General features: G+C 48.4%; 1 protein-coding gene across 1 annotated transcript in view; it reads left to right on the top strand.

The window, feature by feature from the left end:
- Tram2 (translocation associated membrane protein 2) overlaps positions 1-16,027 on the top strand; it is a 74,382-nt gene extending 58,355 nt beyond the window's left edge. The window contains exons 3-11 of the mRNA XM_021161191.1: positions 3,849-3,958; positions 4,434-4,550; positions 10,464-10,522; positions 11,143-11,227; positions 11,738-11,808; positions 13,029-13,133; positions 13,412-13,555; positions 14,276-14,439; positions 15,769-16,027. Of these exons, the coding sequence (XP_021016850.1) occupies positions 3,849-3,958; positions 4,434-4,550; positions 10,464-10,522; positions 11,143-11,227; positions 11,738-11,808; positions 13,029-13,133; positions 13,412-13,555; positions 14,276-14,439; positions 15,769-15,842 (929 nt within the window). The 3' untranslated portion in view covers positions 15,843-16,027. The remainder of the gene's footprint in view (positions 1-3,848; positions 3,959-4,433; positions 4,551-10,463; positions 10,523-11,142; positions 11,228-11,737; positions 11,809-13,028; positions 13,134-13,411; positions 13,556-14,275; positions 14,440-15,768) is intronic.
- The last annotated feature ends 7,309 nt before the right edge of the window (positions 16,028-23,336 follow it).

Genomic DNA, 23,336 nt, shown 5'->3' with positions numbered 1-23,336 from the left:
TTTCCCTTACTGCTTTTAATATTCTATCTTTATTTAGTGCATTTGTTGTTCTGATTTTTATGTGTCGGGAGGAATTTCTTTTCTGGTCCAGTCTATTTGGAGTTCTGTAGGCTTCTTGTATGTTCATGGGCATCTCTTTCTTTCGATATGGGAAGTTTTCTTCTATAATTTTGTTGAAGATATTTTCTGGCCCTTTTAAGTTAAAAATCTTCATTCTCATCTACTCCTATTATCCGTAGGTTTGGTCTTCTCATTGTGTCCTGGATTTCCTGGATGTTTTGAGTTAGTAACTTTTTGCATTTTGTATTTTCCTTGATTTTTGTGCTGATGTTCTCTATGGAATCTTCTGCACCTGAGATTCTCTCTTCCATCTCTTGTATTCTGTTGCTGATGCTCACATTTATGGTTCCTGATTTCTATCTCCAGCGTTGTCTCCCTTTGGGTTTTTTTTATTGTGTCTATTTCCCTTTGTAGGTCTTGGATGGTTTTATTCAATTCCATCACCTGTTTGGTCGTGTTTTCCTGCAATTCTTTAAGGGATTTTTGTGCTTCCTCTTTAAGGTCTTTTACCTGTTTAGCAGTGTTCTCCTGTATTTCTTTAAGTGAGTTATTTAAGTCCTTCTTGATGTCCTCTACTTTCATCATGAGATATGCTTTTAGATCCGGGTCTTTCTTTTCGGGTGTGTTGGGGTCCCCAGGACTGGGTGGGGTGGGAGTGCTGCATTCTGATGATGGTGAGTGGTTTCTGTTAGTAAGATTCTTACGTTTGCCTTTCGCCATCTGGCAATCTCTGGAGCTAGTTGTTATAGTTGTCTCTGGTTAGAGCTTGTTCCTCAGGTGATTATTTTAGCCTCTGTCAGCAGTCCTGGGAGACTAGCTCTCTCCTGAGTTTTAGTGGTCAGAGTATTCTCTGCAGGCAAGCTCTTCTCTTGCAGGGAAGGTGCCCAGATATCTGGTGTTCGAACCTGCCTCCTGGCAGAAGTTGTGTTCCACTCACCAGAGGTCCTAAGATCCCGTGGAGAATCCTGTGGGGACCTTGGAGGTGTCCGCAGACTCCTCACCCAAGGTGCCCTGGTGCTGGTGCCAACCGGAAGGGACTTGTCTAGTGTCTTTGTGTGTAGTTGGGTGCGTATTTGTGGGTGGGTGTGTGTATCAGTGCATCGTGGGGTTAGAGGTCAACTTTGGATATCATTCCTCAGGGGCGTGAGACAGAGTCTCCCATTGGCATGGAGCTTGCCAAGTGGGTTTATTGGCTGACCAGCAATCACACAAAGCTGGCTTTTTCAACTGACCCAATGCTAGGATTTGTAATCCTAGCACATGCCACTGCACCCAGCTTTTCTTGTAGGTTCTGAGGGTAGAACCCAAGTTTTTATGCCAGAAAGACTGCCAACTGAGCCATCTCTCCAGCCCTGAAATTCTGCTTTCAGTTCCTTTGAATGTATACTCAGTAGTGATGCTGAAAGCTATACTAATTACTTTTTAATTTTTGAAGAACTACCATATGATATTCTGTACTGGCTGCACTGAGGTATATTCCTACCAAGGAAGCACATAGTTCCAATTTCTTGACATCCCTAACAACATTTTTTTTTAATTTAATGGTAGCTATCCTAGTGGAAAAGCTGTTGTGATACTCATTTCCTGATGTTCAACAATGTCAGACACTATTTCTTAGGGCTGTCAGCATGTATGTACCACCAGACTGGGCTTATTGCATTAATTTTAAACTGCTCTCACTTGGTTGAGTTTGGGTCCCATTTTACCTTGTGTTGATTTTGATGATGAAGCTCTGTATGTGTGTGGTTCCAAACTGTGCCCTAGTTTTTTCCTCTTTGTCCCTCCTTTGTGAGGAAGGCAGGGAAACAGAACCTAGTCCTGCAAGTAGTCACACCTCCTGCCTGGCTTTTGGGACCTGAGGTTCCTCAGCTGGATCCCAGGGTTGCTTTCTGACAGCATCCTTACCTGTAGGCCTGTTCCTGTTCACTGCTGCTGTTGAGTACATTTTTCATAATGCAAGTTTTGACACTTGGCTGTTTAATTCAAGCTCTTGGATGGTTCTACACATCCCTCAAGATAAAGAGCACACACTTCAGTGGCACATAGGCCACCCATGACAGCCCTGTCATTTACCCAAACCTTGATCACCTGCCCTGAGCCCTGAGCCTAGAATGCTCATACAACTGTATGTATGTATGTATGTATGTATGTATGTATGTATGTATATATATATGTATGTATACATGCATGCATGCCTGTACCCTACACCCTAGCCACAGCTCATCCATGCCTGCTGCAGCCTCTGCCTGCCTTTTGGCAGTGGAGCCTGTCTGAAATGTAACTTCCATTTTTCAACCCCCAGTTGGATTTGGCCCCAAAAGGCAGAGACTTAACATTAGCTCAGTGCCTCTCACTGAGTAGGTATTTGTAGAGAGGCAGAGGGAGATAGAAAAGGAAAAGTGTGAAATTTTCTACTTCATGTCTCTGATCTAGACACTACCCTCTGTCAGTCACGTTCTCCCCATCCAGGGTGGCCGAAGTTAGCAGGAACTCCCATGGTGACCCAGTTCAGTGTTGCTTCTTTCTCTGGCCACCCTGAAACAAACTGACCCGGCCTACCTTCTGGTAAATACATCCCAGCAGAGATGACTCATTCGTGTGACTCAGGCTCAGCCGCACAGCTGGAAGGGCAGCCAACACGTCTTCTGGGGAGGGCGTGACAGAGCCAGAGCCCCAGGCGAGCAACTGTGTGCCAACCAGCTTCCTCCAGTTCTGGTGCCTGCACACTGGAGCAAGGCATTAAGCTGGCCTTTCCCAGCCTGTATGGTTGAGTGGGACTCAGAGCTGGGGACAGGAGGCAGAGCCAGGAGGATTGCCACATGTTAGAGATCTACACGTGTAAAAACAATACAATTCTTCTGCCTGACTTAATATTATTATATAATAATCCATCATTTGCTAAAGGCCCACTGTGATTTTAAATGTCGTGTTGTAGACTTCATCCTGTTTAATCTTCACAGTAGCCCAGCAGCACAAGTAATAGCAAATATATAAGTATATACCACACACACACACACACACACACACACACACACACGATATGCCACACTCTTGCTGCATTAGCTACCTTTCGAATTGCAGTGCCAAAAGCAAACAAACACCTGACAATGGCAGGTTAAAGAAGAGAGGGTCTACTTGGGCTCAAGTCCTACCGTGGTGGGGACGGTGTGGCACAGGAGCCTGAAGCAGTTGCTTTCACTGTATCTGCAGTTGGGAAGTGCTCAGCCTTCTCTCTTTAGGGAGGGTCTTCCCATTCTGTTAAACACTTCTGGAAACACCTTCCTAGACAGACCCAGAAGTGTGCTTCCATGGTGGTTTTAAACTCAAGTCAGGTTGTCAGGATCATCCCACGGAACTTAACATCGCTTCATGTATTTTCTGTGACACAGAAGCTCTTAACCGTACTTCAGAGGTAGCAGCCTGAGGTTCGGAAGGAGATTACAGAGAGAGGTGCCTCACGGTGCCATGGGAAGTAAAGGGCAGAACTGTGACCTAGAAGAGGAAACTGAGGCCCAGAGACATTAGTCATTTACTCAAAGACATATGTACATATGTGATCTACAACCACGTACACATGGTGATAAGAACTTAGGCCCTCCCCATGGGTGCTTCCCAAGGACCAAGTGTAGAGGTGAGGCAGGATGCTGGGACAGAAGCTTCCTTCTGAGAGAGGCTGTAGCAGATGAGGACCACTTGAGAATACACTGTGTTTTCCATCTTTTTCCCCTGTGGGGTCTTATGGCATCTCATGCCTGGGGGATGCTGACCAGATCCTTTTTACCCCACAGACAGTGAGACAGTGCACTACCACTATGGCCCGAAGGACCTGGTCACCATCTTGTTCTACGTCATCATCACCATCATCTTCCATGCTGTGGTCCAGGAGTACATCTTAGACGTAAGTGACCGGTTTGGATTCTGAGGTCAGAAGCTGCTGACCCATTAGGATGGCCACCCTCTTCCTTGAAGAAAACCACAGCTCTGATCCATTCTGTCCTCTAACTTAGATCCTTTAGTTGGCCCCCTGGCTAGACTCCTTCACCATGCATTGCCTCTGCTCTCTCTGTCAGAGTTCATTAGTTCACATTTGAGGGAGGAAGCTGTCTGAAACACAGAGTGAGCATATCCTGAGGAGCCCATGAAGCACAGCTGGACCAGAAGGTGTTTTCTTTCCAAAGTAGCTCACAGCCTTAACACCTACTGCTTTCTCAAAGTGCTTTCCTGAAAGTCAGCACCCCATGGGCACACAGTAGGCTTATGCTAAATAGCTTGGGTTGTAAGGAGTTTGAACTCTGTCTCAGAAAGGGGAAACAGGAGTGTGTGATCTGCCTGGTATCACTGTATTAATGTGTGGAGTTTTCTTCCTTCTTTAGAAAATCAGCAAACGCCTTCATCTCTCCAAGGTCAAACACAGCAAGTTCAATGAATCTGGACAGCTGCTTGTCTTTCATCTCAGCGCGGTGGCATGGTGCTTCTATGTGATCGTAACAGTGAGTAGCCCTCATGACGGCTGAAGAGGAAGCCACCAAGCACTCTCTTCTCTGCTGATGACATGACTTTGAAGGGCTTAAAGATAAGAGAAAGAGCCAGGAACAGGCATCATAGAATTGAAACTCGTTTTGCATTGCCCTGGTATTGTAGTGGAATAGTGTAGATGCTACTTAATAGAGTCATATTCTCTTGAGGATGGACTTGTTACAGTTTTTACCCAGGTATCCACAAACTATGTCTTGTTCTACCAGCCCCGTCTTCAGACATTGTCCCACAAGGTTGTTTTTGCCCCAGTACTGAGCTTTGTACATGCTCTTCCCTTGAGCCACGCCCACACCCACAAATTTATATTCACTTATTACCCCTAATGATGACTTAAGGGTCCCAAGTTCATTTTTCCCAATGTGTCCACAGCTGTGCACGTCCAATGCAGCAAGTGTGGAAGCATGGCTTGGGCTCAGAAGTCTGGCTGTATTTGCATCACTATGACAAAATAACCTGATACAAACAACCGGAAGGAGAAAGATTGATACTGGCTCATAATTTCAATCTGTGGGATTCAAGTCCATTGCTTTGACCCTGAGAAAAAGCAAAACATGTTTTATGGAACATGTTGCGCAGAGCAGCTTAGCTCATGGTGGACAGGAAGCAAAGACACAGAGAGGAGGGAACCAGGGTCAATGTACTCCCTTGAGGGGCATGCCCCAGTGACCTACTTCCTCCAGGTGGGCCCACCACCACAGAAAAGTACCACCAACCTCAATATCCATAGTTGATGCCACAGGATCCAGTCACTTCTCTAAAGCCAGAGCCCTGATCATCGTACCAGGAACCAAGCCATAATAAACACGCAAGTTTTAGGGATATATTTCATGTCTAGCCAATTAGCAAAGGCCAATGTTACCCATCTGGACATCAAAGACATATATATATATATATATATATATATATATATATATATATACATTTTCCAGACAAGGACACTCTGGATTGTGTTTCGGGATTCACTGTAAGGAGACCCTGCCTGTGTTACTATTCTGTTAGTGCCCACAGACATCTGAAGCACCTCTTGCCTGGAGCCAAGTCCCACATTAGCTATCTGACCTCAGATTCTTCCCTGCTCCCGTACGTCCCCTCTGCTCTCACTGACAAGACATGGGCCCTCCCATTGGAAGGAACGCTGAATGCCGACTGCATAGTCTCAAAGCAGGAGGCAACATGTCTTCTCTGTGTGTTGCCTTTATCCCTGTTATCAGTTCATCTCAGAACACTTTTTCCCCGAACAGCACACTAGGAATTTTAAACGGGAGACCAAAGACTTCTGTCCTCTCTGAGGGGGCTCCTACATTACACTGGAAGCAGACAGTGTTACACTGCAGGAGCAGGGCAGCTCCCCGTGTAGTGCAGAGCTACACAGGTCCCGTGTGCTTTAGCATCTTGGGCCTCCTCAGCTTCCTGACATTGAGGCCTTAGCTGCTTGAGGCAAAAAAAAAAAAAAAGGCCTCAGAATACCAAAGCCACCGGACTGGTTTTTGTTGGGGGGCAGTGGTAGGGGGCATTGCCTCATCTCTGAATCCCTTTAGCCCTTCCACCCTCACCCCAGCATTCCACCCCAGCTGTGCCGAGTAGGGACAGACTCAGAGTCTTCTTGGAGAGATGCTCTCAGGCCTTCTACCTTGTGGAGAGCCCATTCCCCCACTCAACACACTCGTCCGTATAGGAGACCAGGGAGCCATTCGGGCTCCTGGCTTAACTGTAGTCACCTCCTCTGTCCAGACCATCGGCATGGGAGGTAGGGCGTCGAAGACTCTGAGAAGTCGTTTTGTAAAAGGAGTAAAAACACCTAGTTTTCAAGTCATCAGTTTCTGTGGAGATGGGGATTGGTCGTGATTTCTTCTGTTTCCTTCGCCTTCCAAAGTAAGAAAAGCCAGCCTGTTCTGCCTTCAGGATTCTGAAATTCTCAGCACAGCTTTCTACACATAGGTCAGCTGTTGGTCATATGACCCTGGCATCCCTAGTAGGAGTGAGGGATGCTCTTTTCTGGTTCAAAGGACAGTTGCACAAGGACATCCATATGTGGCTCTAGCTGTCATTAATGTAAAGGATACAGAACCCAGGCCCCTCTGCCTTTTGCCTATACTGCAATGTCTCCCTTGCCTGGAGTCTGTTTCCATTGTGGGCCCTCACTCCACTCAGCCCATGATTTGCTCAGCCAGATGGATCTCTTTAAGGCCTGAGCTAAATCATGTGTCCTCCTACTTAAAATAAGTTCCCCTCACAGCTGCAGTGGAATTGTTTTCTCTTCCTTGCTTGTGAGACCTAGGCCCTGGAGCCTTGCTGGTGACATCAGCAGGGGCAGGACATAGCACTCCCAGTCCACCTCTGCTCTCCTGCTATGCTGGCCGCGCCCCTTGTTGAAGTGCTCTGTCCACTAGCGTCATTCCATTCCTATGTTGAGCCCTTTCCTGCCATCTGTCCTCCACCCAAGTGCCACTTCCTCCAAACACCCTTCCCATGTGGATTTTCCACACTCTGTGCCTCCCTGGTGCCTTACTGGTTCATATGTGTATTCTGTGTGTCTGACTCAAGCTGCCTGCTAACAGTTACCAGGCTCAGTGCTGCACCCTTAGTGTGGTCTCTGGCACATGCTAAACACTCAGTATCAAGTCTTAGTCTGATGAAGAAGCTATGGAAGGCATCTCCTTACCTTTTTATAAAAGATTTGTTTTTATTCGTGTTTGTTTTAGTCTCGCATGCACGCACACGCAGACACACAGATACGTAACACATATGTAAATGGATGCCCATGGAGGGCAGAAGATGGTGTCAGTTAAGGGCGTTTTGAGCCACCTAACATGGACACTGAGAATAAACTCGGGTCCTCTGGGAGAACAAGCTAGGTCTCTCTAGCTGCCCTTCATCAGTTTTTTAAGTAATGAGTTGATTTTCAGAAACATCATAGATGATCAGGGTTTTGCTGCTGTTAGAGTTTTAAAAGGTAGCCAGAATTACATCAAATCCCCTACCAGAAATTCCAGTTTTACCTGAGTATTTGTCACAGATATTTTCCACAGGTTATATGCAAATAGAATGCTGATGAGTGAGGTTAGATTTTCTAAGAATGTCGAGAGGAGGAGAGTAGAGAGGGACTAGGGAAGGAGAGGGGAACTGAACACCCTACTTACTGAAGGATGCCGAGGGCCTGTATGCATTGTCCCCCACCCCCCGCTCCGGTCTCACCAGATGTCTGACTTCCTATTTAAAACTCCAAATTCAGTAGTCAGTGAAACAGAAAACCAAGAGTCAGAACTGGTTGCTGTCTACAGTTGCCTTGGAGTGATTATGAATCGCCTGGTTTTGTTTTGTTTTGTTTTGTTTTGTTTTTTCTTTTTCTGATAGGCAAATGACACTGAGGCTATCTGAGTCTAGGTAGCAGCTTGCTTTGTTGTGTCTAGATTTGGGTAGTTTTTCGGTTCTTATTTGAACAGCAGAAAGGGAGGCTGCTAGGAAAATAGGATGAATTGCTCCAGCACTCTGAGGCCTAGCGTGGGTAGATGTCAAGAATTTGAAAAGAACAGGGCATTTGACCTGGACCCACACCCCGACCCCCAGCCACCTGTCAAGGCCATGGCTTGGGCTGGAAGGGGTTACTATGGCTGCTGTGACTGTCACATGTGACCCTGGAACTCAGGCGCCTTGGCATGCCTGAGCTCAGAGGCAGCCAGCCCCAGCCCTCCCTTATCCTCCTTCAGACAGCTGCCTAGACAGGGCTAGAAAGGGCTCCTCACAGAGCATGAGTCACTTCTCCTCTGACTCTTAACTCTGCCTCCTCCAGTCCCAGTGGACTGGACATTTGTGAGCAGGCTGCATTTTTCCGAGAAGTTTTTTTAGGCTTCTTGGCTTCCAAGTTCTGAATTCTGTGTCTTCTATGTGAAGAGGCCTGTTTAAAGTGAAGAAGTTCCTGTTTAAACATACAAGCCCATCCGGGCCTTGGGTCTCTGGGATACCAAGGCTCCTGGCCAATCTTTTTGACAGAAATGTATCCACACACCACCACCACCACCACCACCACCACTACCACCACCGCCGCCGCCGCCGACACCACCAGTCTAGGAAACACCACTCTTCATGTTAAATGTGTAGCTGCTTCCTCTAAGAAGAGGCTATCTCACCCCTTAGGGTTTTCTGAATGGAGTCTGAGTGTGGCTCTTTAGGTGTCGCTGTGCCTGAGTGCTGAGGTCTGACAGAGGCACAAATGTGCATGACATATATGGGGATGAGACAGCAGTGGTGTGGGTATGTCAAAGGTCACTGCTACCACACACCACCACCCCCATGGCTGGAGCCCAGTGCAGCTCTGTGCCTCACTGTGCGACCCAGGCAAGAGGGAGGATGGGAGGGGTGAGCAGAGAGTATAATTGGGATTATAGGGCTTGGGGGAGACCTCTTCTCTCCAGTCTTCCTTGCTGTGTCTACACTAAGATGCCTGTGATACAGGTATCTTGATTGGCCCTTAGGTCGCCTAGCTCACTGTGCTAGGGAAGCCTAGGGTTGTAGCTTCAGGACTGTGGACAGGACTCAGCTTGCACACTGTAGGGGAGAGGAAACACGGCTTAGCAGCTTCCAGTCATTTCCAGGAGCTCTGTGGACTTTGATCTTCCCATCCCCCAGCCGTGATGAGCCCCTGCCCTGCATCCCAGGGAAAGCCTAAGGTTCTCAGACTTCTCATCTGGGCCACCAGCTCAGCTGACAGTCTCATTCCCTGAAGCTCTGGGATGGGGAGGTTGGAGGCCCAACTCAGATTGCAGCTGGCTTACTGAACAAACCTCATGTCAGATCTTTCCAGACTGTGCCTTCATTTTGATTATTTTTTTCTGCAAGAGGTGATAATTTGTCTAGATGATAAGAGCCCCTCCTGGCTTGATTTGGTTTTGATGATGTGTTTGGTTTTTCTTCAGAAAAGAGTTGTTGAGAACATTCATTTCTCGGTCACTCATTCATTCAGTCAAGTACCATTCTGATTGGACCCTTGCTGGACATGGATCGTTTACTCCTGTGTCCCATAGTCTTATAGTAGAGATCCATCTTGCCTGACTATGAATGCAGTAGGTCTTCGGCTGAGGGGATGGCTAGTTAGGATTTCTATTGCTGTGATAGAACCATGACCACCATGACCAAAAGCAACTTAGGGAGGGAAGGGTTTACAACCCTACAGCTTGGTGTCCATCCTCCAAGGAAGTCAGGGCCACAGTGTATCCATAGTCAGGAGGCACAGCAAGATGAATGCTGGGGTTCAGCGCTCCTTCTCCTTTTTATCTTGCCTGGGAATCCAGCCCACATGGGGGTGACACCCACAATATGAGCCTTCCTTGGCCCAATTTAGAAACTCCTTGTCGACACTGGCAGAGATTTGCCTCATATACAGGTGGTTTTAGAGCCTGTGAAGTTGACCATCAATATTATCCATAATGAGAAGAGAAGAGTTTCAGTCTCCACTGGGTGTTGCTCTTCTCATGCAGGACTGCTTTATTATGGAAGCAATTCCTGAGTGTGTACATGACAGATACCTCACTAGACACTGTCACATAAACATTTATTCCCAACAGTAACTCTGTAAAGTTACTTAGCATTTCACTTTACACGTGAGCCTGGAGAACCTTCGAGAGACTGACAAGCTGTTTTCAGTAGACGTAGCTTCTGTCAGACTCCTCTGGAGACATGGGTAGCCAGACCCAAGAGCATGGCACGTCACTCCACAGTGGGACAAGTGCCAATGCACGTCCTACACCCTGAGGTCCTTTGTTTCGAAAATCTGTTTGTTCCTCTTGGCATCAATGATCTCGGGGCCAGTCAAGGCCCTAGCAGGTCACATGGTGACATCTCTAAATGCCTTCTCTTCTCACCTACCACAGGAAGGATATTTAACTAACCCAAGAAGCCTCTGGGAAGATTACCCGCATGTGTACCTCTCGTGAGTATTTGTGTGACTCATTAAAGCCAGTGATGAGCAAGATGTGACTTGAACCTATAGAGCATGGGGTTGCAGCAGTATGTCTGTTTGAGAATCTCCACGTGAGGCATTATCTGTATTCACTCCACAGAGGTACCTATTCTGCACGGGACAGATACAAACACAACTCTAGATTTGTGTCTTATTGGAGACCCTTTAAATTCATAGCACATCTCCCCCTCCATACTCATGTTCCTACTTGTGATGCTGCCAAGACCAGGCCTGTCTCCCTCCAGAGGCCACACTGTATCCCTTAGGCCTACCAGAGCAGCAGTAGCAAAGGGTGTGGAGCTGAACAACTTAGAGCCTTTCTGTGGTTGTATTCAGTGGTCCTTCTCTGGGTTAACATGATGTGCTTGGTCGCTACTGCTTCCTCTAATGGACATGCTGTGACCCCTTAAGTGGTCTTATACATGATGCCTGCCAGGGGCATTGTGATCCTTGCATCCACCCCTCCCTGCCTCCCTCCCTTGCTTCTGGTCCTGCTGTTCACCCATGGTCTTGGCTTAGCCCTTTCATTATGCTCTTGGCAAGTCCCCTGGGGATGTTCTTGGTCACACCAAGAACTCCCTCATCTCCAGCTTCCAGGTGAAGTTTTTCTACTTGGGTCAGCTGGCATACTGGTTGCACTCACTACCTGAACTCTACTTCCAGAAGGTGCGGAAGGTGAGTCTTCCCTTGCCCCACCCCCTTTAGAGGCCTCTCTTCCCTACAGCCCTCCTGTTTTCCCCAGTGACTTCTCCCTTCCCTTTCTCCGGAAGCATGATGTGTTGGCTGATGACAGGGACCCACACAGACACCCAAGAGAGTGTTGTCAGGGTCTTGACTCCTCCACGAGATGTGTGCCCACTGGCAAAATCTAATCTAATCAGATATTCGATCGAGGCTGTCTCGCCATCCCCCATCCATTTTATAGTTTTCCTCAGAGTAATGCAGAAAGCCCTCTTCCCAGTTCCTGTGTCTTCATTCCCAACCCAGAGTTGCCTTCTGGCACCAGTCTTGAATCTGCTGCCTCGGCCTTCTTGTTACTAGCCCGTGTGTGTGGTTCTGGTGTGACATGGGACCATGGGAGTATGGAGACCTGACCCTTCCTTGATAACCTCTCATGTTCTCTCAGTTCTATGCATATTCATTTGGAGTCTGAGTAAGCTCACTGTCTGCCCATCTCTTTTCCAGGAAGAAATCCCCCGCCAGCTGCAATACATTTGTCTGTACCTTCTTCACATCACTGGGGCATACCTCTTAAAGTGAGTGAGTGTGGAGGGAGCCAGCCCCATTTCCTCACCCTTTCATGCCTCGGTGCCTACCCACAGGGTCACTCAGTTAGCAGGCATTTAGTGCATACTGGCTTTTAGAGGAGTATCTTGCTAACTTGGGAATACAGGCAGTAGTGGAGGACTCTCCTATCTTCAATTATTCATTCTCCAACTGGTAGGAAAGACAGTCTATAAGAAAGACTCTAGTAATGCAGTATGGACCGATAGCCAAGAGAACCCAGAGGGTTATCCACCTGTTCTCGAGGCAAACAGTTTAGTGGTCCTTTGAACTGTGACTTTCCACTCAGAAACTTGGCTCTTGCCACATGGTATCCAATGCTGCTGGAGCAGTACGGCCCTACAGTTAATTTCAGTTTGTCTTATAAGGAAATAGAGAGCGGGTAGTCATATGGTTGCTCTGGAAGTGTGAAGCGTTACTACATTAGGCCTCAAGTGCCTCTTTTACAGACAGTATTTTGATGAATGAACTGTGCTTGGTAACTGGGCTTTTCATGAACTTTTCATGCACTGAGTAGGGCCCAAATTCTGTGTATGCTAGCCTTTGAGAGCTTCGCTATAATGCCCAGAAACAGGGCTCTTAGGGAGCCCTGTTTCTGAGGAGCTCATAACAGGCTTCCTGTGAGACTGACCAACGTGGGTGAATAGTGTGTGTGTCGGAGCCCATCAGCTCTCACGTTCTGGCTTTCTGTCTCGAGGTGGAGGGAGATGGCAGCTGTCTCAGCTGTGCTCTGATGTGGGATGCTCACAACTCACATGCAGGGGGGTTATGGTAACAGCATCACCCAGCAGTGTGTGATGAGCACCACACACGGGGAGAACTTCCTGCTTCCTCAGACAGTGCAAAGTCAAATAGCAGGAAATCTTCATATATGTACCCCCAAAGCGCAGCAACCTTGTTCTAGGCCCCCCTTCTGTGTATGATTCCAGTAGCATGAGCATAGAAAGGGCCAGATATCATGATGTATATGGATCAGGTTCATTGTGGGGGCAGGCAGGCGAAATGGGTCAAAGTCTGGGGAGTCAGTACAAGAAAACTACTGGAAGGTACAGCAGCCAAACTGTTAGGAAGGATCAAGCACTGTCCCCCAAGAAGTGGATGGCAGAACAGAGAGCAGCCTGAGCTACCACAGACCAATGGCTTCTGCTCTGGGGTGTCGTGCAGGGAGAGTAAGGCTTGTCTTTCCCTCCAGCCTGAGCCGCCTGGGGCTGATCTTGCTACTACTGCAGTACTCCACCGAGGCCCTCTTTCACATGGCTCGGCTCTTCCACTTTGCAGACGAGAATAACGAGAGGCTGTAAGTAGGGTTGCTGGATGCTGGTCTGTCCAGAGACTGATGGGGTGGAACCTGGGTATCTCATGCAATCTGAATGTTTGAGGGGTCCCACTTTGGGTGTCAGCTGGCTCCCCAAGGGCAGCCAGCACCCTACATTATGTCTGTTCTAGAACTTCTGAAACTCTCACCTTCCTGGGTCCTGTTTGATGCTCTTTCCCACTCTGGGTTGCTTCTGGAGATGGTGAAGGTTCCTTGAGTGACTCCCAAAGCTGACATCCCTTTTCTACCCCTGAGAGCAGGTTTAACGCCTGGGCTGCTGTGTTTGGGGTCACACGTCTCTTCATCCTCACCCTCGCTGTGCTGACCATTGGCTTTGGATTGGCTCGGGTGGAAAACCAAGTGTTTGACCCCGAGAAAGGGAACTTTAACACCTTGCCTTGCAGGTGAGTTGGCAGAAGTCTGGGGTGGTGAATAGAGGGGCTCTCTGAACATGGCATGTCTTCACAGAAGGTTGGGGTACAAGCGACCCTTGAATCTCCCACACAGTGACATTTAGGGGCAAGTACGTTAACATCAGTCTCCTGCTTCGGTCCAACATTCTTCAGTCCACAGCTTTCATGTGCTCTTGTGAGGAGCCCAGTCCAGATGCAGTGTGGGGCCCCTCACATTTTGCTCAGCAATCATGGTGCAGAGGACATTTTTCATCCCGGTGGGGTTGATCAGGACACCCTCAGGAAACTCAAGATAGAAGCTTCATCTTTTATTTCAAGCTGTGTGGTCCATGAAGCTATAGGCATTAGAGTGTGTGTGATCTCTAGGCTTGCTCCACTGACAACGTGTGATATAGGAGATGAGAATTATTTCTGCACTCGTGTGCTAGCTCTTTCAAATGTTAGCAATATTCATCTAGATTGTTATGGGCCAGGCATGTGGGAGAGAGAACAGCGGTGGATCTGTAGGATTAGTTTGATTGTGGTGACCATCATCACCTTAGGGCCTTCACCTCTCGTTGCTCAAGTGTACCAGAGAAGAGACGGACTGAAGAGCACACCCTTGCTGGTGTCGGTAGCTGTGGGGAGGGTGGGCCACAGGAGCTACAGGGACCTCCTTCTGCAGGCTGTAGACCTGAACTCTGCCCATAGATCCATTTCTACCCTCCGCAGGCTTGGCATGCTGCTGCTGGTGTGTGTCGCCCAGGCCTGGCTCATGTGGCGCTTCATCCACTCCCAGTTGCGGCACTGGCGGGAGTATTGGAAGGAACAGAGTGCCAAGCGTAGAGTCTCTGCTGTCCCCAGGCTTCCAGCCAAGCTCCTCAAGAGAGAACCTGGTGAGTGGCACCCTGTGGCAGAGAGCGAGTGGCTGGGGACTGTCAATGGGTGAAGGAGAGCTGGCACCTGGCACTTAAGTGCTCCACAAACCAGTCCTGCTGGCTTCCCCTCCTTGTAGACATTTTTCTCCCAGCCTGGGACACGGTAACCAGCATGTAATTGGTCATGAGCCAGAGACCCAGTGTGAGCAGGCTAGCTCTAACAGGGCCTGGCCACTGATTTAGGGCAGCACTGGGTGGGGGTAGCTTCTGGCATGTAGCTAAGTTCTCCTGCTGTTGCTGCTGTTGTCACTCATGTCCCGTGCTACAAAGTGGCTGTTGTGCTCTCCGTCTTGGCCCAACCCTACCTCCCAGGCTTCCCATCTCTCTTCAAGACTGACTAACTCACAGTGATAGTGTTAGGAAGGAGCCATGGAGATGGGGTACGCACATCTCCTTTAACTCCTGAACATCCTCAAGTGATCCCCTATGCCCACAGGTCCTCAGACATTGTAGCTCAAGTCTACTCCCCAGCCTCGCTCGCTCGGGGCCTGGCCTGTCTGCATGCCTGTTTTCTGACTCACCTGCATTTTCCCATGCAGCTGCCTGCCTGGAAAGAGCCTGTGTGTGTGTTTGTTTGTTAGCAGTCATTTGGATGTGAGGAAGACTTGGAATGGGTTAGGAGGAGGGGTTTCAGTGATGCCACAACTCATTACATTTGTGGAGGTATTTTTCTCTCCTTTTTTATTCTGTTGTGTTTTGGTTGAGACAGGATTTCTCTGTGTAGCCCTGGCTGTCCTGGAAATTGCTCTATGGACCAGGCTGGTCTCAAACTCAGAGATCCTCCTGCCTCTGCCTCCAGAATGCTGGGATTAAAAGCTTTGACCACAACCCAGCCTGGTCAAAGGAATGTCAGGCCTTGTTCCTGCAGTATCTTGTTCCCCATTTCTTCTCCTTGTTACCATTCCTGTTGCTGAGACCTGTCAGAGCTCTGTGGAACTGAGGGATTGAGAACACTGGGGGAACTAAGAGATTAAAGCCAGCATTGCTCAGATCTCAGTGTAGGCTGCTGCCCTTTCCTCAGTTTCTGTGAGTCACGGTAGGTGCCCTCCACTAAAAGATAGTCAAAGACTAAACACATAAAGCAAAGCCACTTATCAAAGACACTAGGACAGGCAGCAACCTGCCCCGACCTGTCTCCTGGCTTCCGTTGGCTACAGCCTGCTTCCTGGTCGGATGGTCTGCCCACCACAAAGCCATGTCCCCATAACACCTGACCCTGCATGTCTCCATTTTCCTGCCTCAGTGTCGGCCGAAACCCCATGTGTGTGTCTTCTCTACATTCCCCAGGTTACCATGAAAACGGAGTGGTGAAGGCAGAGAACGGGACCTCCTCACGGACTAAGAAACTCAAGTCTCCCTAGTGCCACTGTGCTGAGAACGGGGATCCCCTGGATGAGGAAGCCCTGGGCCAGTTCAGTCTCCCCACCCTCCTGCCCATGCTCGTCTCCACCAGCAGAAAGAAGCCTTGGCATCAAAGGGGGAGCTCCTCTCTACCTTCTAGTCTTTCTCTTCTCATAAACCATTCTCAATAAAGCCAAAAATCTTATACTCTTGCTCCCCTGAGCCGCCAGATGGCCTCACCTCTGTCCTATCTTGAGTTTTCTTAGAGGCCTGCATTCTTCTGATCATCTTCCTGCTCCTGCCTCCTTCTCCTCCTCCTCCTCCTCCTTCTTCTCTCTCTCTCTCTTCCCTTCTCCCCCTCCCCTCTCCCTCTCTCCCCCCTCCTCCCTCTTCCCCTCTCTCCCATTCCCTCCCTTTCTCTCTCCCCCTTCCCCTTTTTCTCACCTTCCTCCCCTCTCTCTTTCTCTCTCTCATGGCTGCTTCTCATGCTCCTTTCTTCCTGACTTTAATGTGCAATTTCTCTGATTTGTACAACCGGAGGGAGCTAAGATGGCAGTCCTGCCCTTGGGTCTCAGGGCTTGCCAATCTGGAAGCCTCTCGCCAAGGAGCCTCCCCTAGAGCTGGTGGCAGATCCTCGGTGGCCCTTGTGGACAGATTGGATTACAATATTCTTGGTGCTGACTGACAGACAGTCAAGATGTAGGATTCTGGTTCTACGCGTCCTTCGCTTTGGGGACATAGTGACTTAATCCAGAAAGACAGTGTTAATTAACTATTGAGTCCCAGGACTCCAGAGAGCTTCCCGTGTGTCATTTGAATTGGAAACCAGCCTGCCTTCGCTCTCTGAGGGGACGCGCTAAGGAGGATGTGCCTTCCCACTTGTCCCACAAGAGCAAAGCACATCAAACAGCTGCCTCTTCTAGCAAGGTGGCTTGACAAACAGAAGAGTCAATCTGGACCATTCTCCAGCGGTGCCAGCTGCTGTTCTTTCATTACCCACCCACCAGCATCTGAAACCAAACCAAACAGCGGTTACAAAGCCGCCCAAGACATGCTGTTCCCAAGTCCAGAGATGGCCTGCCCCAGCCGGCCAAACTTGCAACCTCAACTTCATCTCTCTGCAGAAACAGGAAGCCCCAAGGATTCCATCGCCCGCCATGTGTTCCTCTGGCCACCCTCCCTCTGGCCTCACCTGAGTGTTCTTTTAAAGTTGTTAATGTTGTTTGTTGAGCACACCCAGAGCCTGACACCAGGACGCCTCAGGGTCACTCTTCTGGTTGCATGAGCTGACACAGCCATGTCCACAGGAGTCTGTGACCCCCTTCCCTTCGGTGTTCTTTCCTCTCTCTTCTACCTGAAGACGGGGTCATCGGGTCCTTATGGTACCTTGTGAGGACTTCCAGAACGGATTTACGCTTTAAAGGGTCCCCAAACTCTGAGCTAGAGTAGAGCAGTTCTTGGTGACACAGAACATTAATGTTACCTAATATTCTGGCCTTCCTTTGACACCATATCTGAGTCCAGAGCTTGAGTGTTTACCCATAAAGAGGGAGCTGGGTCTTCAGCAAGAGCTCCCCTCCAAGCCACTGATGATGGATGTAAAATCTAATTTACCCACAACTGAGGAATTTGGTTCCAAACTCCAACGTGGCATTCTTTTTCTCTGTGTCCAGCTTACACATAGACATGTGCTGGATGTGTGGAGCATGCAGAATAGAGATGAGATCCCCCTGGCTTCTTGTGTGTGAGCTTAGGAAACAAGACAGAATTTTGAAAACTCATTCCTCTATTCTCTCCCTCTTCTTTCCTGGCCCTCCTCTGGGCATCCCCAAAGAATTGATCTGGCACCTTTCAGCTAGTGTAGCCCACCTATCGTGGTAGGGATTTTAATTGAGCTTATGCTTTGAAATGCCATCTGGAGCTGTGGGGAAGCTCAGCCGGTGGCTCCCAAGCTCACCTTACCCCATCAGTCTAGGTGTCCTCCTGGACCATCTCCAAGCTAAGAGCCTGCCTCCCTAAGTTGCTGGCAGGCCCTTGCCAGCTCACTGCAGGAACTTCGACTCTAGGCTGAACTACTTATTTACTCCTTAAGTAAATACTTGTGACAAGCATGAGACATGTGAAGGTCTTGGAGGAATAGGGGTATAAAGAGCAGCTGTCTTGGATCCAGTGGTCCTGTCCCTGTGGAGGGGTTTGTTATTCCCAGTACACTTAGATGCCTGAGATGATATGGATTCATTCCTTAGAAGTCTTGCAAGCTTCCTCTGTTGCTTGTTTGTTGGGATTGATCTAGGCTCTTCTAGAACATAAGGTCAGTAGTAGGAGTTTGGAGTGTTCATTTCCAGAAAAGCCTGAGACCAAGGGCAGCAGCTTGCCAGCCTTGACTTCTGGGCTGTTAGCAGGCTTGGGAGAACTATGGGGTGCTTTCTCACCCACCCAGCCTCTCTGGCATTGATGTTATAGGAAAGCCAAGACTTTGTGAAGTTGGCACAAACCTTGTTGCCAGAATTACAGAAACTAAGTTCCACACCATCCTTCGAACATGCAGGCTAGCATGTAATCTGGGTGCTCTGGCCCCATTCTTTGTTTTTATGCAGGCTCTCCTGTCCCCAAAGTACCACACCTTTAGTGAAGGACCTGCCATACTCCGCCAAGTTTGAGATGTTCAGTACCATCTACCAGGACCAGAAGATGCTAATCACTACCTCAGCAGCCACTGCCTGTCTCTCAACATCTCTGGAATTCCAGTAGGCGCCAGGGGCAGGACTGGTGGACCGAGAACCCCCTGTTGCTAGTTGCCCCCCCCCCCAGAGGTGTGGTGACTCAGGGGACGGTTACTTCTACAAGCTCCCCAGGCTTGGGTGCCTACACTATGAATTAGCTCCTTGTGTTCCTCCTTATGGTCAGAGGTGGTCCTGGGGAAGAAGAAGCAGGCTAAAGCCAGGGAGGGAGGCTTTCTGCCATTCTGGTCAGTCCTAGCCCTGTGTACCTAACTGGTTCACAGCAATAGCAGCAGCAGCAGCAGCAGCAGCAGCATCTGGCTAGCCTAAGGGCGAACTTTAGTCACTTCTATTTAGATGACTATGTTCTGGCTACTCACACCGTACTTTTGTAGAGTGCCTGGGACTGTAAGAGCCCCTGAAGGTTTAGTCCCCTGTTTAGTCCCCTCTGGCATTTTTTTTTAAGTAGGAACAGAAAGAGTGCATTTTCCAAAAGTCTACAAAGCTCACTTAGATTCCACACATCCTCAAAGAAACTTGCTGACTTCTTGCAGCTAGGGAAGGCCTTCATTTGCAATTGTCTTTAATGGCTTTCAGCCTTCCTGGTTGGGTTTGCTGAAGTCTGGAGTGGGAGGAGGTAAAGGGTCTGGACTTAGTGAACTTTCTCTGCTTGAAGGCCTCTGTGTCTCCAGCACATTCTTGATCTCTGGCCTCTGTTCTTTGCTGGTGTGGAATGGACTGACAGGCAGTGAGTCAGAACAGTGAGCTGGTCTTCTTCCACCTCCCTTGTCCTGAGCGCAGCCTCTTCCCTCAGAACAGGATGCTAGGGAGAACATCAATGCCAGGCTTTTGAAAACACCTGTAGAACCCTTCTCCAGCCCGTGGTGAGTGTGAGGAGGATGCTGGCACCAACTTCTCGCCCTTTACCTGCCTTTTAAAACAAGTGTTAGCTCCATTACAGCTGCTTTCAAAGCTCTGCAGATAAGAAAAGTCACGCCGAGTGGCCTCTGCGAACCTTTTGTTCTTGTCCTAAGCAGGTCCTTGTTCTGTCGCTGTAAAAAGTGCCTTATATTGCCTTGTGGCCTTCACTGGTACTGTATGGCCTGGCCCCCCAACTGCCAAGGCTCTAGGGCTGACTGGCATACAAAGCCAATGACAGCATACCTCAGTACAGCTCCAGGGGAAAGGGACATGGGTTGACAGTATGTGTCATTTGTTATGACCCTCTTCTCCCTCACACATAGCGTGAGACCTTGCGTGTTCTCTGTTTTTTCTAGTCTCCCATTGTCTGTACCTTCTGGCTGTGGAAGCGTGTGAGGTAACCCAGCTGCAGGCACCCATGCCTCCTGTCTAATAAGGGGAGCTTGGGGGTTGGGAAGAAGGTCACCTCTGTGTACCTCTGATGTGTCGAGCCCTGCTCTTCCAGTTTCCTCATTCCCACCCCAGGTTAGAAACAGCACCCTCTTCCTATCTGTTTCACTTCCATGTAGCCCAGAGGCTGTGTGAGGAATGTGTTTACTTGTGGTCCCTCGTTCCAAGTCTTAGCTCATTGGTAACCTGTTTGGCAGTGCCTGTGGTCTGGTAGCTGCAAAGCTCCTGGATTCCTGTCAGGGTTATCTTGTGTTCCTAGTACCGCACCAGTCCCCTCCCTGACCCTCGCCTGCTTGCCTGCCTGTTCCCGCCCACCATTCCGGGTTGTGCAATAACCCTCCCAGCCGGTGGTCTTGTCCCTTACTGCATCCATCCTGCAATATCTGGAGAGAGGGGACCCACAGGAGAGGTTGTCATCATCCCTTACAGAAGTGTCAGTCCCTTCCTATTGCTGTCATTCGCATGGCCCTGTGTGGGTTTCTGTGGCAATCTTACAGAATGTGTTGTGACGTCTTAGAGATCTTTACGTTGTTTTAAAAAATAAAATAAATGTGTTGAAGAAAACAAAAACAAAAGCATCCTCAGACCGGGACATTGTCAGTGTCTGGGGATAAGATCAGTCTGGAGTCGCTGACATCACTGTCACCACCAAAGGCATTCCAGGGTTTCTTGTTCCTGTGCAAACAATGGGCCATGTTTCCAAGAATCAGCCACAGTGGCGAGCCCTGTCCGCCCCGCTACTGCTCGCCCACCCCCGTGATGGGGCCTGGCTGTGGTGGTGAGTGCTGCATTCTTTGGGGTACAGATTCGTGTGTGATTAAACCTCACTTTTCAAAAAGTTATTCTGTTTAACACGCACTTGAAGAATGAGCGGAGGAGCTGGTGCTCCTGCGCCACTCACAGTGCAAATGTGGACACCTTGACTGTTTTTCTACATTAGCCTGTTCATGTTATGGACCAAATTCAACAAGGAACTCAAGGAAAATGTGTACCTGCCATATTTATGCTTTCTTATTAAAGGGTTGGGGGGAGGGGCGTCTTTTGGTGAAGTCTTTTTTTTTTTTTTCCAGAGTCCTTTTTCTACTGTTTCTGTCTGGTTTTAGAAACAAGCTACAGTTTTGTATGGATTTTTTTTAAATGTACATTTTGAAACAAATGATCAAATATTTTCTGAAATACATGAATAAAGGGCACAGAATTATTGGTCATAACAATCTCTGATAGGCTTCACTGGTGTGTTGTATAGGGTAGGGTTTTTTTGTTGTTGTTATGTTTTGTTTTGTTTTGTTTTTAAGTCTTGATTCTTCCACTTGTTTTTACTTTGAGAAACAAGTCTGTGTCAACTTTAGTTTTTGTCTAAAATTTTTCACTAGTAATTGGGGTTTTTTTGTTTCTTTTGGCTTTTTGTTGTTGTTGTTGTTTGCTTGGTTATTTGTTTCGAGACAGGATCTCACTATGTATTTCTGGCTGATCTAGGACTCACTGTGTAGCCCAGGCTAGCCTCAGACTCACAGAGATCTACCTGCTTCTGCCCCTGAGCAGGATTAAAGGTGTGTGCCACTGCAGCTGGCTGGGTTGGTTTGTTTGTGTGGGGTCTGTGGTTCCACAGCAGTAATGGAAGCTAATGAACTGGGGTAGGGAGGGCACTTGGGTTTCCCAGGCTTATGAGTAATATGCATTGTTTTTATTTCATCTCTAACAACAAAGGGGATTTCCTAAGAGGTTATGTAAGCTGGAAGCAGGAGAAGGAAGGCCTCTGTTTTGACTACTCCTGTGAAGGCATTCAGCTTTGGAAGGGACACAGGTCTTGGTCTCTGTGAATGCAGTGTCCCCAATTTAGTAAGAATGGTGGCATCAGCAGTGACTGGTGTCGTGTAAACAGCCTGCTTGTGCACAAAGCTGTCTGCTGCACTTTCCAGAACCATGCTTGGGGGGTGCTCAGGAGATATGTGCAGTTACAGGTGGCAGTTAGCCAAGGGAAATCCCCAGGGGGGTAAAAATCACCCAGAGAGAGAGAGGAGAGTGGAGCTGGCAGCATCAAGCCTTGGTGCAGATGGCTTTCTGCCCTGCTCTGCACAGCATGCCGCATGATATCCAGCCGTTAGCTCAGCCCATTTCTCATCTGCCCTGTGGGGGTTCCCCCCCACACACACCTCCAGATATGGTGACTGGTGATGGTATTAAGTTCATGGTGAAAACAAGCCTATATATAATTTCTTTTTGAGACAGGTTTGTTTTGTTTTGTTTTGTTTTACATAGCTCTGGCTGACCTGTTAACTGGCTTTTTAGTCCAGGCTTGCCTCAAATGGCAATTCAGCCTAGGCCACCTGAGAGCGTGGATCACAGGTGTGTGCCAGCATGCCCACCTTTATTTTTTTTTTTATTTTTTTTTTTAAAGATTTATTATATGTAAGTACACTGTAGCTGTCTTCAGACACTTCAGAAGAGGGCACCAGATCTCGTTACGGATGGTTGTGAGCCACCATGTGGTTGCTGGTATTTGAACTCTGGACCTTGGGAAGAGCAGTCGGGTGCTCTTACCCACTGAGCTATCTCACCAGCCCCATGCCCACCTTTAAATCAGTTGTTCTGTATTTGCTTTTGAGATGGGGGTCTTAAAACATATAGTCCTGGCTGGCCTCAACTGCGTTCCAGAGTAGATTAGCCTTGGACTTGGACAGTCTTCCTACCAGGTGCCAGGATAGTTGATGTGCACAGCCATACCTGGCTAAACTGATCTTAATGGACATGCGTGTGCTTGTGTGCCAAAAGGATTAAAAAGCCACATACCCAGGGGTCCTTGGAAACAAGAGAGAAATTGTCTTTACCTGGTTTTGTTGTTGTTGTTGTTGTTGTTGTTGTTGTTTGTTTTTTGGTGTTTCGAGACAGGGTTTCTCTGTGCAGCCCTGGCTGTCCTGGAACTCACTCTGTAGACCAGACTGGCCTCGAACTCAGAAATTTGCCTGCCTCCCAAGTGCTGGGATTCCCAAATGTACTGAAAGCCCGTTGACACAAGTGAAACCCCTAAATTACAGACAGTATGTCCAAGGCCTCCTACTGGTGTATTTGGGGTACACATCCTGGATGGAATAGTGGCTCTTGGCCAGAGGCTCACCACCACCAAGCCTGTCTTTACCCAAAAGGCGGCTTTTTTTTCCTGCCCTGAAACAATGAACCTTCCTTATCAGTCTTTGATATTTCCTTCAGTTAAATCTGATAGCTGTGGCTAGCTACCAGTCTGCTGCTGACCCTGCAGACAATTGGCAGTGCTCATTCTGATTCCGTTCTCCAGTGACATATTTGAAAGAGCAGTCATCTCTTAGTATTGCTCTCACTACAGGTATCACTTAGCTATCATTTGCCACCTGGGCCCAGACTTCAAGATGCATGCCAGTTGTGACAGTATCATACAGTACTTGATGG

This window comes from Mus caroli, chromosome 1 (assembly GCF_900094665.2).
Source record: "Mus caroli chromosome 1, CAROLI_EIJ_v1.1, whole genome shotgun sequence".
In the NCBI taxonomy this organism is placed as follows: Eukaryota; Metazoa; Chordata; class Mammalia; order Rodentia; family Muridae; genus Mus; species Mus caroli.
Note: the sequence above shows the minus strand (reverse complement) of the source record. Positions and strands in the feature narration are given on the sequence as shown.